Below are 17,839 nucleotides of genomic sequence, written 5' to 3' on the forward strand. Positions count from 1 at the left end.
TAGCGAAAACTACAACTTGAGTGAGCTCCACTGTGTATAACAGCACTTAAATGAAGTAAAGCATAAGTACACATATGTGAGTAGCATGTTTTATTTTTTTTTCTTTCAAATTTCCCTACAGTTCATTTACATTCTTGAGTCTATGGCTACATATTGTCAAACCTCTAAAACTACATTCGGTAGGCTGCTGAAACTAAAACATACAAAACATCTACAGTATTTTAGATTGCATGTCAAATTGTAGATGTACTGAGTAGAATCGTGTGCCCACATTTTTGCCTGAAAGATCTGATGAGTAAATTAATGTTATTTCAAAGTACCTTTGACCTGGCTGTTTACAGTAACAGAACATGTACTGCTTGTGAAGAGTAGCAGTACAGTAGTTCAGATGGTGGTACAGGGGAGACTACACATGGGGAAAGTCTTTCACTCAAGTACTACACATTATATATTTAAATATTTATAAAATACTCCAAAACCATACACATAGTGCAAACTGACATATGAGGAAAGTACCCAGTCCACATATTCTATACAGTATAAGGTCCAGCGACCACATTCTAACTTACCTCAAACAAAGGGTAAAACTTAGGTAGTCACAGCAGCAGATTACATGAAAAATCGCATTCCCATTGACCATTCAAAGAATTTGGCCAATAGCTTTTGGAAAAACAAAAGATAAAAGGAGAAAAAAGGGTAAGATGTTAGTGTATGTAAAATAGTTTGTTTTCATGTTCTCAGTCAAAACCAGTTTAAGTCACTCTTAGTGCACGTCTGTGAACGTGTTCTAGTTAGAAGGAAACTTTATGCGTAGGTTCCCCCAGTGATGAGTAGTTCGTAAGCGGGGTCTCGGCTCCTCCTGCAAAGTACCACACATGCACACAGCATCCCCAGCATCTGAGAGACAGGAAATATCAAGTTGGCATTAGGCTGCAGCTGAAGATTAATCAAATGTACACTTCTGCATAGCATTTTTCTCAAAAAGCCATGTGGATTGGAATTGTGGTATTGTTCCATTTGACTATTGTACACAGATCTATAATGCCCCCTTCTAAACAACCTATACTTGCATGGACTGATTCAGTATTGTCATGGCAAAGCAGCACTAGGGCTTTATAAACACATTTTCATAGTATTTTAAGCCACTTCGCAAAATGTGAAACTTAAAACACTATTAGCTTCTTTTTATTCAACTAAACAACATTGTTATAACTAGCCGATCATCAGCCAGTTACCAAAAACATTAAATCACACACAAGAGTCAAGACCTATGGTCAGAAAAAAAGGCAATATTCCTGCACACAGATGAGTGTCTAACCCGGCTTCTACCACTTTACCTCTAAATGGGCTAAGAGCTGAGAAAGGAGGAAAAAAAACTCCAACTTCAGCAACTACCAGCTAACAGGGAAGTCTCAAGAATTAAAAGCCTCTAGAATTACAGCTAATACTGCAAATGAGCCAACTCCCATTACACCTCATGAAACAACCCTAAACCTGAATAATTAATTATATTACAAAAATAGACCAAGCAGTAATAATATGTTTAAGAAATTCCTGTGACTACTGTTTGCAAAAGCTTAACAGCATAAAAAAAACAAGAAGGACAGTCATATTATACCAGCTTGTGCCAAGCTAAAATCATTGAAACTAAAACCTTGAAAAGTACTGTCGTGACTCTTGCATCTTACTAAACATTACCAAAAAAAAAAAAACATTAAACTCAAGAGTTAAATTAAGGTGCCTTTCACATCTAAAGTTGACTTAAAAAGTCCAGAGCAAGAACCAAATTGTTACATTGTTGCATTTATCATTATTTCTGGTTTGAGTTCACACAGTCCTGTGTTAAGCAAACCAAACTTTGTTAACAAATGACATCTATTGGACAGAACATTTCTAGGGGAAATCACTTCACTGCCATAGACAACAATGGAGCAACAGCGGCGTATTGTGATAGCTTTCATTATTGTATTATAGTATTTATGGTACAGGGATTGGAGAGAAAATGTTTAACACTCCATCAAAAAGGGAATTAAAGAAACAAAGAAAAAAGACTATGAGGCGCTCAGGTCAGGATTATATTAGATAAGAATGAATAGATGAATAAGAATGAAACTTGCCTTACTTGACTTTGTCTAAGGAGTGTTCAAAGGAGTTGAATGTTATTTAATACAGCAGTTTTTAATTAGAAACCTAGTAGTTATTATTATAACTATTCTTTAGTTCTTTTCCCTGGCTTTAGTTTGCGCGACAAATGTATTTATTGAAGGTGTTCATTTAAATGCTTGCCGGAGGGTGAAGGGTAGCTTGTGTCCGTCTGTCCTTACACACGTTCAGAGCATAGGAAGCCATTGCGGACTCCCCATTGGCTTAAAGGACAGCCAATGAGGAGAAAGTCACGAAAAAAATCACTACTAGCGCAGCTACTGAATATAGACCAGCTTGCTTTACAAGCTGGTAAAAAAAGAAAAGAAAAAGGCTGAGGGACAAAGCCTCTTCTCAGACCTTCTGCAGCTGGCTCCCTGTTTTGTATTCAAATGAAAGGATTTTAAGGGGTTACCAGTATGAATGAGTGAGATATATAAGCATATGACACGCTTTGACCTCAGCCTTAAAATTCCAGTCATGAAACATGACAATCCTAATGACATGAATAGACTGCATTTATAGGAAATTGCTTGGGTAACAGCTTGGTTATGACCTAATTAGCATTCAAATATCCTTGTTTGAAAGTGACAAATCGCAAATATATGCAGCAATCCGTCTCATGATAGGCCATGATCTCACCAAGCATTTTTCGAAATTAGAAAACATAGCTGAGTGGGTACTGGGTAGAGAAATCAGGTTTGTCGGTTCGAACCTCAGCTTTCCAAGTATGTGTGAAAGTGTCCCTGAGTGTCCCTGAGACACTTATCCCCTAACTGCTCCCTGGGTGCCGTATTAATGGCATCAACTGCTCGTAATAATTAGGATTGGTAAATGCAGAGGACAAATTACACCTGTGTGCTTATGTACTGTGGCAATGATACCCCAACAACTAATTTTGGTGGTACAAATAATACAAATAATAATACATTGGAATGACCAATCAGAAAATCTTCATGTAATAAGGCTAGTCTGTCCTCTGAACTAAGAGACAGATGGTTTATGTACTCTATGACTCAAAAGGCTTAGTTGCGCAATGATTCATCTGAATTGATTCATCTGTGTTCAAATAAAAGGCGAGACCAAAGGCCCGGCAAATCTAAATCCCTTTTAGCTCAAAGGGCATGGTGGGGGAATTAGACCGTTCATATCCACAAGTCTTAAGTCACTGCCAGATCATGCTAACCGTTTTCCAATTGGAAATTCCAATTACCTTTTTGTTCACTCTTTACATGATGATTACATTACATGATGAAACTAGCCAATCGTATAATTACCTGAATTGCAGCAAATGTTAGTGCAGCCCAGATGACATACATCATGATCTCTTTTAGTTTCTTCACAACCAGAACTTCACATCCCTAAAGATGAACAATGTACATTTGAATCAATAATCAATCAATAACAAAGATACACATGTATGCAGTAACATAACCTGTCAGGGCAGCATTACATGTTTTTTCGATACAAAGGGAGATAAAAATTGTCCGTAGATAAAGCCCTTAGAGAAACATTCATTAAATCATCATCATTAAAGATCTTCTTCAGGAAGATCCTGAAGATCTTTAATGATCAATACGTCGTTTCTCCAATGAACGAATCGAATGAGGAGCTTTATTCCAGCGTGCAGAGTCCGCAGATCTCATGTTAATCGTTATTTGTCCTGCACCTGGACATTTCATTTGGATGTGAATGCACTCTCTCTTAGGTTTTGCATTAGATGTTTTACCTCTGCGTAGAGGTCTTCGGGATGAGCAAGGGATCCAGTGCAGGCATCTGTATTACTTTTGCAGCAGCTAATGGGGACACTGTTGTTTTTAGTTTCATTAAACCAGCGTGTGTACATCCAATCCGAGTAATTGTGGATTCCGCAGCACTGAAGCTGTGGGAGTGAAACCGTGAAAAGATAGTTTTTAGTTTTCTTGGCAGTCATTTTGTTCCAACAGTACAATTCTACCAGACATGTTAACAGGGACAATATAATTTTATGGCTTAGGTCTTCCCTCCACAACGCTGGGATCTCACCTGTCTCTGCACATAGTCGATGGCACGGCTCGGGGCATCACTGTTGGTGCCATTGTACTCGTCATACACATTCCGGATGGAACCGTTAACCTCATCTTCAACCTGCCAACAATCCGAGAGAGTGCTTTTTACAAAGCTGAAACTGTACAGTCAATAGCCCCATGTCCTTATTTACTACAAATAAATACTATCAGATAAAACACATTGCATTCTTTTACAACTGATAGAATGTTCCAAAAAGCTGTTTGCTACTTGCAATGCATCTGAATGGTGTTGCATTCAGACTGATTACAAGATACGAGGTCAAACAGAACTAATTAAATCACTTGAATACTGATACCGATACTGATATGTTTTGACTTGACTCACCTTTGCTCTGTAAATATATCCAAGAACCACCACAGCCACTTCCGTCATGAACACCAGCAGAAGGATGATCACAAACTGTGGATGATATTATTTTTAGACTAGAGTATATCAGATAAGTTGCACTCAAATTAAGGAAGGGAATGGGATTTCTTTGTAAAACTAATGTCAAAGGTGAGATGCAGGGGCTGCATTTTCTTTTCAGCAAATTGAGGTTCTTTTAGTTGCTGGCTGCCCTTGTGTGATGACATGTCAGGAGTTGTCCATCGGAAGCCATTATTTTCATAGAATGACCAATTACAATTGTGATTAGGAATTAAAAGATTGTGGCATGATTTATTAAAAAAATGTATTACTGATCCTCATTTTAAAAAGCTGAAAAATGTCTCATTATGTAATAGCAACACAAAAAACATTTGCAACACTGAATATTCACTGACCGCTGCAAGTCCACATTGGCTCTCTCGTACTGTAGCACAGCATCCAATGAGTCCAATGATGAACAAGAGGGCTCCGACAGCGATGATGGTCACAGCAGGGATGAAGGTATAAATATCCTCAAAGAAGTGGTCATAGTCATCATATGTGATGAACACATAGGCTCCAACATAGCATAAAATACCAGCTGCTGCCTGTGGGTTGAGAAGGCAGCACACACACTATTTATCAGTAGTGGAAAAAGTACTCGCATTTTTTACTTAGGTAAGAGTATCAATAGGCTACTGCAATGTAGAAATACTGTGTTACAAGTAAAGTCTGGAATTCAAAATTTACTTGAGTAAAAAGTACAAAAGTATTGGTATCAAAATGTACTTAAAATACCAAAAGTAGAAAGTACTCATCATACAGAATGTCCCATTTCACAAGTTTTCAAATGTATAAAATGTATAAAAATATTTAGAAAATAGCTCACAATGTGCGACACATTGTGAGCTTGTAGATCGGCTATTTTCAAATGGTCGAAATGTATATAGGGCTGAAGTGGGTATACTATGTCATAATAATCAAAATCTACAAAGTAACTAGTAGCTAAAGTTTTCAAATAATTGTAGTGGAGTAAAAGTACAATATTTGTCTCTGAGATGTAGTGGAGTAGAAGTAAAAGTATTGAAAATTGTAAATACTGTAGAAAGTAAAAAATACAGTAATAAGTACAGTACTTGAGTACATGTAGCTTCTTCTGTAGTTACTTCAAATTCCACCACTGCTATTTATTCCTATTTGCCAAAACTTAATAGGACTTATTAAAATGCAAAGAAGCTAAGAAGAACTAAAAACAGTTGGAGATTCAAGATTGTTGCTTGCCACTCATACAAGTAAAAAGTGGCATCATGCACTGACTGTGCCAACAATAACAATGGCAGAGAAATCTTTGCATGCATGTTTTTGTTTCTGTGCAAACGGAAATATCGATTCATACATGCTACAACTTAAGTTATTATATATATATATATATATATATATATATATATATATATATATATATATATATATATATATATATATATATATAAATGGATTCTGTCTGTCTCTTATATGTCATCATGATTTGTGTGCGTGGGGATCTCATTTTAAACAAGATTAGTGCTTTATGAGCCTTCCAGTTTGTTTAGTAGGCCTTGTATTGTGAATCTGTACTTCCATGTACTGTTTTTCTCATGTCTTACTAAATAAAGTACATAAATCAATAAATCAATCAATCAGATTATCAACATCGAACAAACGTTGTGTATATTAATAAAATAAAATAATTAAAATTAGCACATCCCGCAAAATTTGCAGAATATGCGCTAGAACAGAAACAGATCGTGTGACTGATGATATATCAAGTCGCAGGACTTTCACTCATCGACTGATGTAATACCACATTGCTTAGATATATATTTGTGAAATGTTATAACACACCGACAAATCTTGAATGTAACGCTAGCCATGCATTGTTTCACAGCCAATCTGAACCCGTTAGTCTCTGAATTGAAATACTATCACTCGTTTGTTGTGATTCAACTAATCCCCTTTCCAGACTAAACAAAGGTCAGCTGTCACAATAGTCATAGATACACGACGGTCGTCTGTCACGACCGTCATGGATGAATTTCACCCTGGTGTTTGCACTCTCTCCCTTTTTGGCCCGTACATCTACATAAACGTTCAGATTTCAAATATCCACGGATGTTACAATTATGTACGGGCCTTCGGAAGTACCCGCATCTTCCGTATTGCTAAAGAAAAAGCATTTTAATCCGATCGGTGGCCATTTTCTCATAGAGTTATAATGTATCAGAGTGCAATACACCTCCCAACCGATAGGGTCACGTCGTTGAAAACATATGGGGAAAATACGGAGAAAATGGCCACCAATCCGATTAAACTGCTTTTTATTGAACAAAACGGAAGATACGGGTACTTCTGAGGGACCGTAAATAATCTTTATATCCGTGACCATGGGGTAAGCACTTTATATTTGAAATCTGAATGGTCATGTAGATGTACGGGGCAAAAGGGGAAAAGGTACAAACACCAGGTTGAAGTTCATCCATGACTGTCCTGATATGACAGTCATGTATCAGCGCTACATTGACATTAGCTTGTGGCTAGCTATTTCTGTGACGCACGTCCAAGAGTCAAAGGTAAACGGTCAAACTTACCCAAAATATCAGATTTAGAAAGACCAACACCGTCTTTGACGACGTTATGCCGCACTGCCCCATGTCTGAGAAGGAATTCAGTGTTATAATAAAAGTTAAAAGGGTTTCTATGCAGACATATCGTCCTGGCCCGCTGACATCCCGATACCCCCGTCCGACTGAATGTTTTCCCTTGGAGCCAGTGTTGCCATATTTTGTGAGAGAAACAAGTAACCCCCGGGCTAGGAAAACAAGCCCAAAAGAAGCAACTTTTAACATAATGCATCTTTTTTGAAAATAGTAGACCTACAAGCTCACAGTGAGCTTGTAGAGCTGCTATTTTCAAAAGCATCTCTTGGGGGGGGGGGGGGAGGAAACATTTTTTTGTATATATATTTAAAAAAATGTTTTAACACGAACCTGGTATGGGGTCCATGATTTTAACTCTATGGGTCCCTGGCACAAAATATTTTCAGATGGGGTCCGTCCGTGTGGACAAATCATGGGACAAATACATATTCATTTGAGGGTGACATGAAAATGTTGACGAGCCACTGGTTCAAAGAAAATCAGGAAACAAGCCCAAATAAGGAACTACACTTTAGAAACAAGCCCAAATAACCGCAACCCAACAACTAACAAGCAACTTTACAGAAATAAAAGATCCAAGTCGCTTATAATAAGCGGACATGGCAACGCTAAATGTTTCCTTGGGAGCCGCAGCAGCACCACCACAACCATAATCAAGTGGCTTTGCAGGTTGTTGGTCCGGTCTGGTTCTAGAGAGGATACGGAAACGGCTTGTAAATGTATGTGCGCGTGCAAATTACCGGATACGAAAGGCGGGGCTCTAAACCGGATCACACTGGTTAAATGAGAATGAAAACCAGGTTACCACCAGGCTTAACTGCGGTGCGGAAAATTCCAAAACGGTCATGATCCGGACCGCATAAGAGAAGCGTAATAATAATAGTCGGCAGGGTATTGCGCTATAAATTCGCAAGAGCAAGTTATTCAGATTTTTCATGTCATTATTGTTAATAACTTTTTATTACATTTTTCTTAACTATGCCATTCATAAAGAAATAATATTATTATATTATTAATATTTGTCATAGAAAGGGACGTTCCGGAACGTTTCTGTCGAGTGAATAGTTCATTGAATGAAAAGAAAAATGCACTGACTTAATTGTTGTCCTGCGAAGTCCAAGTTTTAAAGCTGTCAAATACCTGATATAAATTATGTTGTCGAACAGCCTTATTATAAATAGCTACATAATAATACATGGGAGCCTCCTTGCTATTTATAATATTAAAGGACGACTTCAACCATTCTCAACTTATCTTGTGAGAGAAACAAGTAACCCAGTCTAGGAAGACAAGCCTTAATAATGCTCATGATAACATGGTACCATTTTTGTCAACCCCTTCTGTGTTTCAGAGGAGGGCTGTGGACAGTTCAGAAACCTACCTACCAGTGACATCATCGATGGGGACTCCAAGCTAATAGAAACTGCAGGCTTTCTATTCCTGGAAAGTTAGTGTACTATAATGGAAGCCATGCATTCTCATGTTGATACAAATCCAAACGTTGAAATCTTGTTTGAAAAACATGCCTAATGATGATGTCACCGTTAGGCACAGCCAGGGGCGGAGCGTCTGGGGAGGCCGGGGGCCTACCGGCCCGGGGCTCCAGGGGCCCGGCCGTCACACTCACACGCCTTTATTTTGTTAGGACTTGGGCACACTTTGCGGGCCACGGCAGCCAGCGGCAGCCAGCGGCCCCATTTAAAGTGTTATCATAAGACCCCCCCATAAATTAATTTTGGGTAAAATCGTCACTAACAGCTGCCAAAAAGAAAAGTCAATTCCTGCTATCATCAATCATTTGTCAACAACAGTGTGTGAATGCAGGTTCCGCTGCAGGATGCAGTAGTGACAACAATGCAGTGGTGGAAAAAGTACTCAAATGTTTTACTTAAAACGTAAAAGTATCAATACTGCAGATGTAGAAATACTCTGTTACAAGTAAAAGTGGTATTCAAAATGTGTTAAAAGAACAAAAGTATTGGTATCAAAATGTACTTAAAGTACCAAAAGTAAAAGCACTCATTGTGCAGAATGTTCCATTTGGTATAAACATCTTTTGAAAATAGCAGATCTAAAAGCCCACAATGCGTCGCATTGAGCTTGAGTGTCGAGCTCGTAGATCTGTTATTTTCAAATGGCAGAAATATATAGGGCTGAAGTGGTTAATGTATGTTTTGTGAAAATAATCTAATCTGCAAAGTAACTAGTAACTAAATCTGTCAAATAATTGTAGTAAATCAGGCGCTCGGGTGGCGTAGTGGTAAAGTCACTGCCCACCACCACGGAAGTTGTGGGTTCGAATCCACCGTGGTGCATTGTCGAGCGTCTACACGAACACAATTGGCCCGTGTTCGGGGGAGGGAAGCCGAACTGAGAGGGTGCTATCGGTCATTGCACATGGGCTGGGGCAGCACCTGTCAGGAGGCCTCCTGGTGGGGGCTCCTCACTGGCAGGTGAGTCAGTAGGACACTTAAAGGAGGAGTTCACCCAAAAAATGACTTATTTTCTATCAATTGCACACCCCATGAAGCCTTGAATTCATGGATTTATTTTTGCCAATAATTTGATTCCCGTCTCCTACCGGCTAATGTATCCGGTAGGAGACACAAAGTAGATTATTTGTGTCTCCTACCGGATACACACCCAGTCATCAAATTATTGGCTTAGGAATGCCACAAAAACAAAAATAAATCCATGGATTCAAGGCTTCATGGGGTGTGCAATTGATAGAAAATAAGTCATTTTTTTGGGTGAACTACTCCTTTAAGCAGCGACAACACAGAAATGTGTGTGGGGAGGAATCAATTGACATAACAAATAAATTGAGGAGAAAAAGGGGTAAAAAATAATTGGCTACTCTAAATTAAAAATAAATAATAATAATAATAATAATAATAATTGTAGTAAATGTACTTGTTACTTTATGCCACTGCAACAATGTAGCCTAAATCATGAACGGAATATAGAGGCTATAACAATTGAGCTAGAAAACATGAAGACAAAGAAAAAGATGGACCAGGCAATCTCTAAACTGTCCAAATTAGGTGCGTATTTCGTTTGTCTTCATCATCCACTCCAGATGAGGGGGCCACGCGCTCTGCGTACCGGCCCGGCTTTGACTTGTCCCGCCACTGGGTAGGCGGGTTTCTGAGGTGCCCACAGCCCTCCTCTGAGACACAGAGTAAGTTTTAAAAAATTGTACCATTTTATCATGAGCATTAGTGAGGACCAATTATATGAAGATAGGTTGAAAATGGGTGAAGTCGTCCTTTAATGATCTTCTCTCCTATTAGGAGAAAAGAACAAGCTGAACAACTGCATGGGTCTGTCATGTCGGTGACTATCTGTCGGTGTGCCTGGATTATGCCCAAATATGGACATGCCTGACATCACATGCAGTAGCTTACTGACATCATGACTGACATCATAGATAGACTGTATGGCTTCAAACTACCATGCCGATTTGACCCGGAGCGAGTGTGTTTTGGGGTGAGTGTTCTTGTATCTAACCCCTTGGCAACGCTAGGAAGCAATAGACAGAAAGAGTGCTGACATCATAGCCGGGTGACAGATCGCATAATCAAGCTGTGACTCAGACTCACAGATACATTTTTAGATGGCTTCTAACAGAGCCATACCATAAAAAGGCCTTTCCATGTGTATTGATATCGAGTTGCTAAGGTTACCTGCAGCAGTATTGTTCACCAGAGAATAGACCAAGTATTTGTATACTAACATTGAGGATGCACGCACATGACTTCGTAACGTCAGTGTGATGTGGAGGATTAAGGCACCTATATAAATGGGTTCCTTGCTGGTATTGTTGTACTTGCAATATTGAATGTGTTCTTGTTTTATCATTTTTCATTTGATATCTATATGCCAGTCAGGTCACCATGAAAACAAGATTTAATACTGTGGATATCAGGGCAGTCATTGCTGAAATCAATGGCAACTATCTTGAAATGAGAGTAAACAACGTCTATGACATTGACAAGAAGACTTATCTCATCCGTCTACAAAAGCCTGACACCAAAGTAACTCTCCTGGTTGAGTCTGGGATTCGTATTCACACCACAGACTTTGAATGGCCAAAGAATAACATGCCATCTGGCTTTGCCATGAAATGCCGAAAACATCTTGCTAACAAGCGGCTAACACATGTGAAACAGCTTGGAGTTGACAGGATTATTGACCTCGAGTTTGGCTTTGGCTCAAACGAGGCTACTTACCACTTGATAGTTGAACTTTATGACAGGGGTAACATAATTCTTACAGACTATGAGTACATCATCCTGAATCTACTACGGTTCCGCACTGATGAGGCAGAGGATGTGAAGATTGCTGTGAGAGAGAGATATCCGATAGAGAACGCCCAGGCCCCTGAACCTCTCTTCAGTTTGGAGAGGCTCACCGAAGTCCTCTCCAGAGCACCGAATGGAGTGAACGTGAAAAAGGTTCTCAACCCACATCTTCCCTATGGAGCGACTCTGATAGAACACTGTTTGAAAGAAGTGGGTCTCTCGGGCAACGTCAAAGTAGACAGCAAAGTAGAAGCTGCTGAAGTTGCACCTAAAATCCTGGATGCCCTGCAGATGGCTGAAAAGTATATGGAGGAAACTGAACATTTCAGTGGAAAGGGTTACATTATTCAAAAGAGTGAAAAAAAGCCAAGCCTAAATCCTGAGAAACCTTGCGAAGAACTACTCACATATGAGGAATTCCATCCATTCCTCTATGCACAACATGCAGAGAGCCGCTATGTGGAGTTTGATTCATTTAATAAGGCAGTGGATGAGTTCCATTCTAAGACAGAGAGCCAGAAGATTGACACAAAGACCCTGCAGCAAGAGAAACAGGTTCTGAAGAAGGTGGACAATGTCAAGAGAGACCATGAACAGAGGCTGATAGGCCTTCATCAATCACAGGAGGTGGACAGTGTAAAGGGTGAACTGGTGGAGCTGAACCTGGCTTTGGTGGAGAGGGCTTTACAAATGGTCTCCAGTGCGCAGGTCAAACATCGCAACTGGACAGAGATAGGCCTCATTGTCAAGGAAGCCCAGACCACTGGAGACCCCGTTGCCTGTGCCATCAAAGAACTTAAGCTGCAGACCAACCATATCACCATGCTGTTGGAGAACCCATACATTTCTGAGAAAGACCATGATGAGGAAGAGGAAAAGGACATGGTGGCTGAGGAGAAGGAGGTGTACAAAGGCAAGAAAAACAAGAATAAAAACATAGGACAGAAGCTGCAAAAGAACAAGCCCATATTGGTAGATGTTGACCTCAGCCTGTCAGCTTATGCCAATGCCAAAAAGTACTATGACCACAAACGAAGTGCTGCAACAAAAGAACAGAAGACCGTAGAGGCAGCACAGAAGGCTTTCAAATCAGCAGAGAAAAAGGCAAAGCAAACACAAAAAACACAAAAGACTCTGACCAATATTCAGAAGGCCAGGAAGGTCTACTGGTTTGAGAAGTTCTTGTGGTTCATCAGTTCAGAGAATTATTTGGTCATAGCAGGCCGGGACCAGCAACAGAATGAAATGATTGTGAAACGCTACCTGAGGGCTGGTGATGTTTACCTTCACGCAGACCTCCATGGAGCGGCCAGCTATGTCATCAAAAACCCCTCAGGTGATCCTATTCCTCCCCGTACCTTGACAGAAGCTGGCACTATGGCTGTGTGTTACAGTGCTGCCTGGGTTGATAAGTTCAGCACCAGTGCCTGGTGGGTCCACCATCACCAGGTGTCCAAGACAGCTCCTACTGGAGAATACCTCCCCACTGGAAGTTTCATGATCAGAGGAAAGAAGAACTTCCTGCCTCCTTCCTGCTTGATGTTGGGTTTCAGTTTCCTCTTTAAGGTTGACGAACAGTCTGTGTTTAGGCACAAAGGGGAGAGGAGGGTGAAGACCTTAGAGGAAGACATGGAGATGGTCACCTCCAGCTCAGCAGAGCTTCTAGAGGAGGGGGAAGAGCTGATTGGGGATGACAGCAGTGATGACGGAGAGGGTGCAGAGCAGGGCAGAGAAGGAGAAAGAGAGAAGATGGAAAGGGTGGAAGTGGAGGAGGGTGAAGGGAGCAAAGTGTTGTCTGTCATTCCTGAGGAATCCACAACAGCCGCAGAGGAGATGCCACCGGGGGAGAACAACATTAAAGATGAAGGGGAGGAGGAAAAGATAAAGAGTGATAGCGAGAGTGCAGAGATCAGTTACATCACAGAATGCATGCCTGCCAAACAAAAAAGGGATAAGAAGAAACAGAAAAAAGGAGGTCCTGAGGCCCAGTTCAAAGCTGAGAGGGTATCCCCGGACTCGCCAGCTCTCCCATTAGCCAACCAGGGAGCTCAGGACGGGGGAAGAGCCTCCCAGTGTCCCCCGAAGAGAGGCCAGAAATACAAACTGAAGAAGATGAAGGAGAAGTACAGGGACCAAGATGAAGAGGACAGAGAGCTGATGATGAAGCTTGGATTGTTTGGTTGCGGGGACAAGGACACAAAACCTAACAATGACAAAGGGAGAGAAGAGCCCCTCAGGAAAGTCCTTCAAAAAGCACCTCAGAAACCCTGCAGCATGGAGGCTTCTGCAAAGAAGTCAGAGCGGACAGGGAGAAGAGAGGACTTGGAGGGGCAGCCTGGAGTGGAGGGGGGTGCTGCTGAAGAAGAGGACAAGGAAGATGTTGACCAGGATAACCCCGGAGCAGAAGAAGCAGATAATCTACTCAACTCTCTAACTGGCCAGCCCCATCCTGATGATGTATTACTGTTCTGTGTCCCAGTTTGTGCTCCCTACACCGCCCTGTCCAACTACAAGCACAAGGTGAAATTAACACCAGGCTTTCAAAAGAGAGGCAAAGCTGCCCGTACTGCAGTTTTCAGCTTCATGAAAGCCAACGAGGCTTCAGAAAGAGAAAAAGACCTATTCCGCAGTGTCAAGGATACAGACCTATCTAAAAACTGGCCAGGTTTAGTTAAAGTGTCTGCACCTAACCTGCTCGCTGCCAAGAAGAAATAAGAGAGTGAAAGTAATCAATGTGCAATGATTTCATCAGGCAAACCAAGGAAGTATAGAATGCTTTATGCCAACTTCACCAATGCCTTTCCTGTGAATAAATGACTATGTTAAATTCAAAATCAGAGCCCTGTCCCTCTATTCAACTGACATTTTGTGAATTTGGTTGTGGTAGCATGGCAATGTGTATATCGACCAGGCAAGTAAGCAGAACAGATCAGAAGACTTTCAAATGATTCCAGACAGAAGAGTCTCTGGGGTGTAAAGTGTTGGTCATTTTAAATGTGAGCCTGGGGCTATACAGGAAAACAACTGGGCAATGATGGAGGTGCAGGAGACAGCACTGGCTGGATTCAGTCCAGCTACATGTTATTCTTTTTTTCATAGTTTATTACATTTTTCAACACAAAGGTACAACAGAAATAGTCACCAGTCACTTCTATTACAATTAAGTTACGGCATGTGTATCGCCGGGGACCCAAGGGAGTGATGCACCAAACCAAATGGACCAGTACACTTTCAGAGTTAAATGAACACAGACATTGGTCTTTAACCACCACCTGTAGCTTGTTCTTTAACAAGCAGACCTAACAAATATGAAATCAGCATGTGTGCCATTTTGTCCCAGTGGGTGAAGTGGGGTGTAAAGTTGGCAAAAACAGACCAGACATGGGCCACGGGAAATCATATCCGCAGTGGTCTTCTATGGACACATACACATGCACAACCATGAACACCCACATGGTGAGTAGATGGCATTGCAGGATGACAGGGTTCAGCGCAGACCAATAGCCCACTAACCAGGTCCCAGCCACCAAGACACTGAATTATCAGCGCAAAGGGAGATGAGTACATGTGATGGATGGTGTGGAATGTGACGTACAACCACCGGATCCTGTGGTGGAGCAGGGGCCAGATGAAGTACTGTTCAGTACCCTGAACGGGCCTGTTGGGGCCAGGCCCAGGCCCAGGGGACCAAAGGTCAGGGGGCCCTCTAGAAAATTGGGACTGACCCTGAATTTCAGAAGCTGAATTATAAAGGCCCCACATTTTATTATAGACCACTAATTAAAATAATGTAAACTGTATAAGTCAATAGTTTAATTTGAAAAATAAAAGGATAAATTATGAAAAAGTGTTATATAACAAAGAATAATGTGGGGGTGCTACAGGATAACACAGCTGCACTTCAGTGCACATAACGCAATGTGTTTTATTATTTAGTCACAAACGTTTTCCTCCAAAGTGTCTGACATTTTTCAAAGGAAAAGCTAAAATATAACCCATGTAGATTGAATGTGCAGTACCTTTCTGACATCTAGGTTATTGAAGAAAATGCAACAGGATTCTCAGTCGATAGTCTCAAATAAGTGCTCCTAATCTAAAATACAGAACTATGCAGAACTACTAGGTACCATGTATATACCCCTCTAAGTATAGAAGTTTAAATCCATGACTGCAAATATCCAATATAAAAATCAAAACAAGCACCACAATGTTAACATCACTGCTTAATAAATAAAAGATGAGGGTACCAGACTACAAAGTGTAAGTGATATATTCCAAAATGATTATTGGCTGTATCTGCATGGAGAATTGTGAACCTGTATCACAACTCCTTAATGAAATGTAATACATTACTCTGATATAGTGTAGGAGAGTAGGTCAAAGCATAACATTAATTATGTCTGAAGCACAGGATCACTTTCAAAGTATAGCAACATGACACACCAGAACCCAGAGGTAGGCTAGCAGTGCTGTAGTAGCGCAACCAGCACAGGAAAGTTGGAGGCATTGCTTTAGGTCTACATATCACACAAACATAAATTAAATGATAAACTGATGTTTAGTAGAGTGAAAGAACACACGTGTCATTACACACACATTACATATTTGCATGAATATGTTTCATACGATTTTGTGTTTCTGAATTCAAACAAAAAAGTAAAACTTGCTAATGAACCCACCGTTCACTTTTCTGACTCACATAAATTAACACACATAGGCCTACTGGTCTTTAACCACCTAGTGTATCATTGTTCTTTAACAATAGGCCTAACAAAGCTGAAATCAGCATGTGTGCCAAATATTTTGTCCCAGTGGGTGAAGTGAGGTGCAAAGTTGGCATTGGGTTTTTGATGGTGCACGTCGTGCTTGCTGGGCCCTCCGTAGATGCCGAACGGAATCAGACGAGACATGGACCACGGGAAATCATAGCCGCAGTGGTCTTCTATGGACACATAAACATGCACCACCATGAACACCCATGTGGTGAGTAGATGGCATTGCAGGATGACAGGGTTCAGCGTGGTCCAAAAGCCCACCGTAACCAGCTCCCAGCCGCCAAGACACTGAGTGGCCAGCGCAAAGGGGGACGAGTATGTGTGATGGATGGCGTGGAATGTGACGTACAACCAGCGGATCCTGTGGTGGAGCAGGTGCCAGATGAAGTACTGGAAGTCAAACAGCAGCAGGTTTCCCGTCACACCGGCGATCAGCTCCACCAGGAAGGGAGCCTGGTCAGGCAGGTCCACAGGTGGTCTCCATGCCCACTGCGCCACCGATGCTGGGAACACAAGGACCGCATGGTTGTACAGGGTGACACCTGCACAGTGAAGCAGCGTCGAGGGGGTCGGACGTCGGCTTGGCTGGATCCTGAACTGCTGGATCCATGCCCATCTGTCTCCCATGATGTCACAGACGAGGAAGGGGAGACAAACGACAAAGTATGAAGACACAGTCAAAATTATGGGAAAAAGAGGAGATCTCAAATAGTCTACGTAGTTGAGCCTCATGGTGTCCCAGAGCGGCTGTAGCAAAGAGTCATTCGCTACCCATTCTTTATAAAGACCTGACGCAATATGTACGAGATCCATCTCTTAACGAAAAAGCACAAGTAGAATATCTCACACAAATCTTTTAGAATGTCGAAAGTTTAAGCTAGAAAGAGTGACCAGAAAAGACTTCATCTCATGAGTGCTTTTCTGACTGTGTGGTATCAACTAACAGGGGTACTACAAATTATTAATGCACTCAGGGTATAGCCAGTCAGGTAGCCTATAGTCTTCCAAATACAGCTGGAATACACCAAACACCTTCTCTAGAGCAGCGGTCTTCAACAGGGGGTCCGGGACCCCTAGGGGGTCCTCAGAGTTACTACAGGGGGGCCACCAAATCTTTGTGTGATTAGATAAAAAACATATTTCCATTAACCACTTGAACCCTAGCATCCCTATTTTGAGGAGAACAAAGAGGTTTGGTGTAGAGGGAAAAAAGAGCAGACCAAGTACAGTGAAAGGTCAAGTTTACTAAGTATTGACAGTTGTGGTTAAGTGGTTAAATGTCTGAAAATACCCATGAACATGAATCCAACATACACTGATGATAGTGCTGTCAAACAAGTCTATAAAGCTATCTATGAAATCTGTGAAAAAGTTTACTCTGCAACACAATGTTATACAAAATAGTGGGGGGTCCCTGCTTCATCTCTCTCTCAGCTAAGGGGTCCTTGGTCTGAACAACTTTAAAGACCCCTTATAGGCTTAGAGGATAATAGAAGTGATTATATTTAGT

General features: G+C 41.1%; 3 protein-coding genes across 3 annotated transcripts; 1 reads left to right on the forward strand and 2 right to left on the reverse strand.

The window, feature by feature from the left end:
* Positions 1-77: 77 nt before the first annotated feature.
* On the reverse strand, positions 78-7,346 carry tspan3a (tetraspanin 3a). Its single transcript, XM_084059068.1, has 7 exons — positions 7,182-7,346; positions 4,974-5,165; positions 4,537-4,611; positions 4,168-4,269; positions 3,872-4,024; positions 3,420-3,503; positions 78-897 (listed from the first exon to the last, which is right to left on the reverse strand). The coding sequence occupies exons 1-7, from the start codon at positions 7,242-7,244 to the stop codon at positions 805-807; spliced, it is 762 nt and encodes a 253-aa protein (XP_083915194.1). The 5' UTR covers positions 7,245-7,346; the 3' UTR covers positions 78-804.
* Positions 7,347-11,146: 3,800 nt separating this feature from the next.
* On the forward strand, positions 11,147-14,269 carry LOC311046986 (ribosome quality control complex subunit NEMF-like; the record flags this gene model as incomplete). Its single annotated transcript, XM_084059570.1, has 1 exon — positions 11,147-14,269. The coding sequence occupies one exon, from the start codon at positions 11,147-11,149 to the stop codon at positions 14,267-14,269; it is 3,123 nt and encodes a 1,040-aa protein (XP_083915696.1).
* A 2,030-nt stretch (positions 14,270-16,299) lies between these two features.
* Positions 16,300-16,956, reverse strand: ch25hl1.2 (cholesterol 25-hydroxylase like 1, tandem duplicate 2; the record flags this gene model as incomplete). The annotated part of the gene is made up of 1 exon (XM_084059571.1): positions 16,300-16,956. One exon carries the CDS (start codon positions 16,954-16,956, stop codon positions 16,300-16,302), a length of 657 nt encoding a protein of 218 aa, XP_083915697.1.
* Positions 16,957-17,839: the final 883 nt, after the last annotated feature.

This window comes from Gymnoscopelus microlampas (genome assembly GCF_963454915.1).
Source record: "Gymnoscopelus microlampas genome assembly, chromosome: 6".
In the NCBI taxonomy this organism is placed as follows: Eukaryota; Metazoa; Chordata; class Actinopteri; order Myctophiformes; family Myctophidae; genus Gymnoscopelus; species Gymnoscopelus microlampas.

Excerpts from the sequence above, each read along its gene's own strand:
- tspan3a (XM_084059068.1), bottom strand. The coding sequence starts at position 7,244 with ATGGGGCAGTGCGGCATAACGTCGTCAAAGACGGTGTTGGTCTTTCTA. Across the intron at positions 5,166-7,181 it reads TTCTAAATCTGATATTTTGG|GCAGCAGCTGGTATTTTATG; the intron begins GTAAGTTTGACC and ends CTCAACCCACAG. Across the intron at positions 3,504-3,871 it reads CCGAAGACCTCTACGCAGAG|GGATGTGAAGTTCTGGTTGT; the intron begins GTAAAACATCTA and ends GTTCATCTTTAG.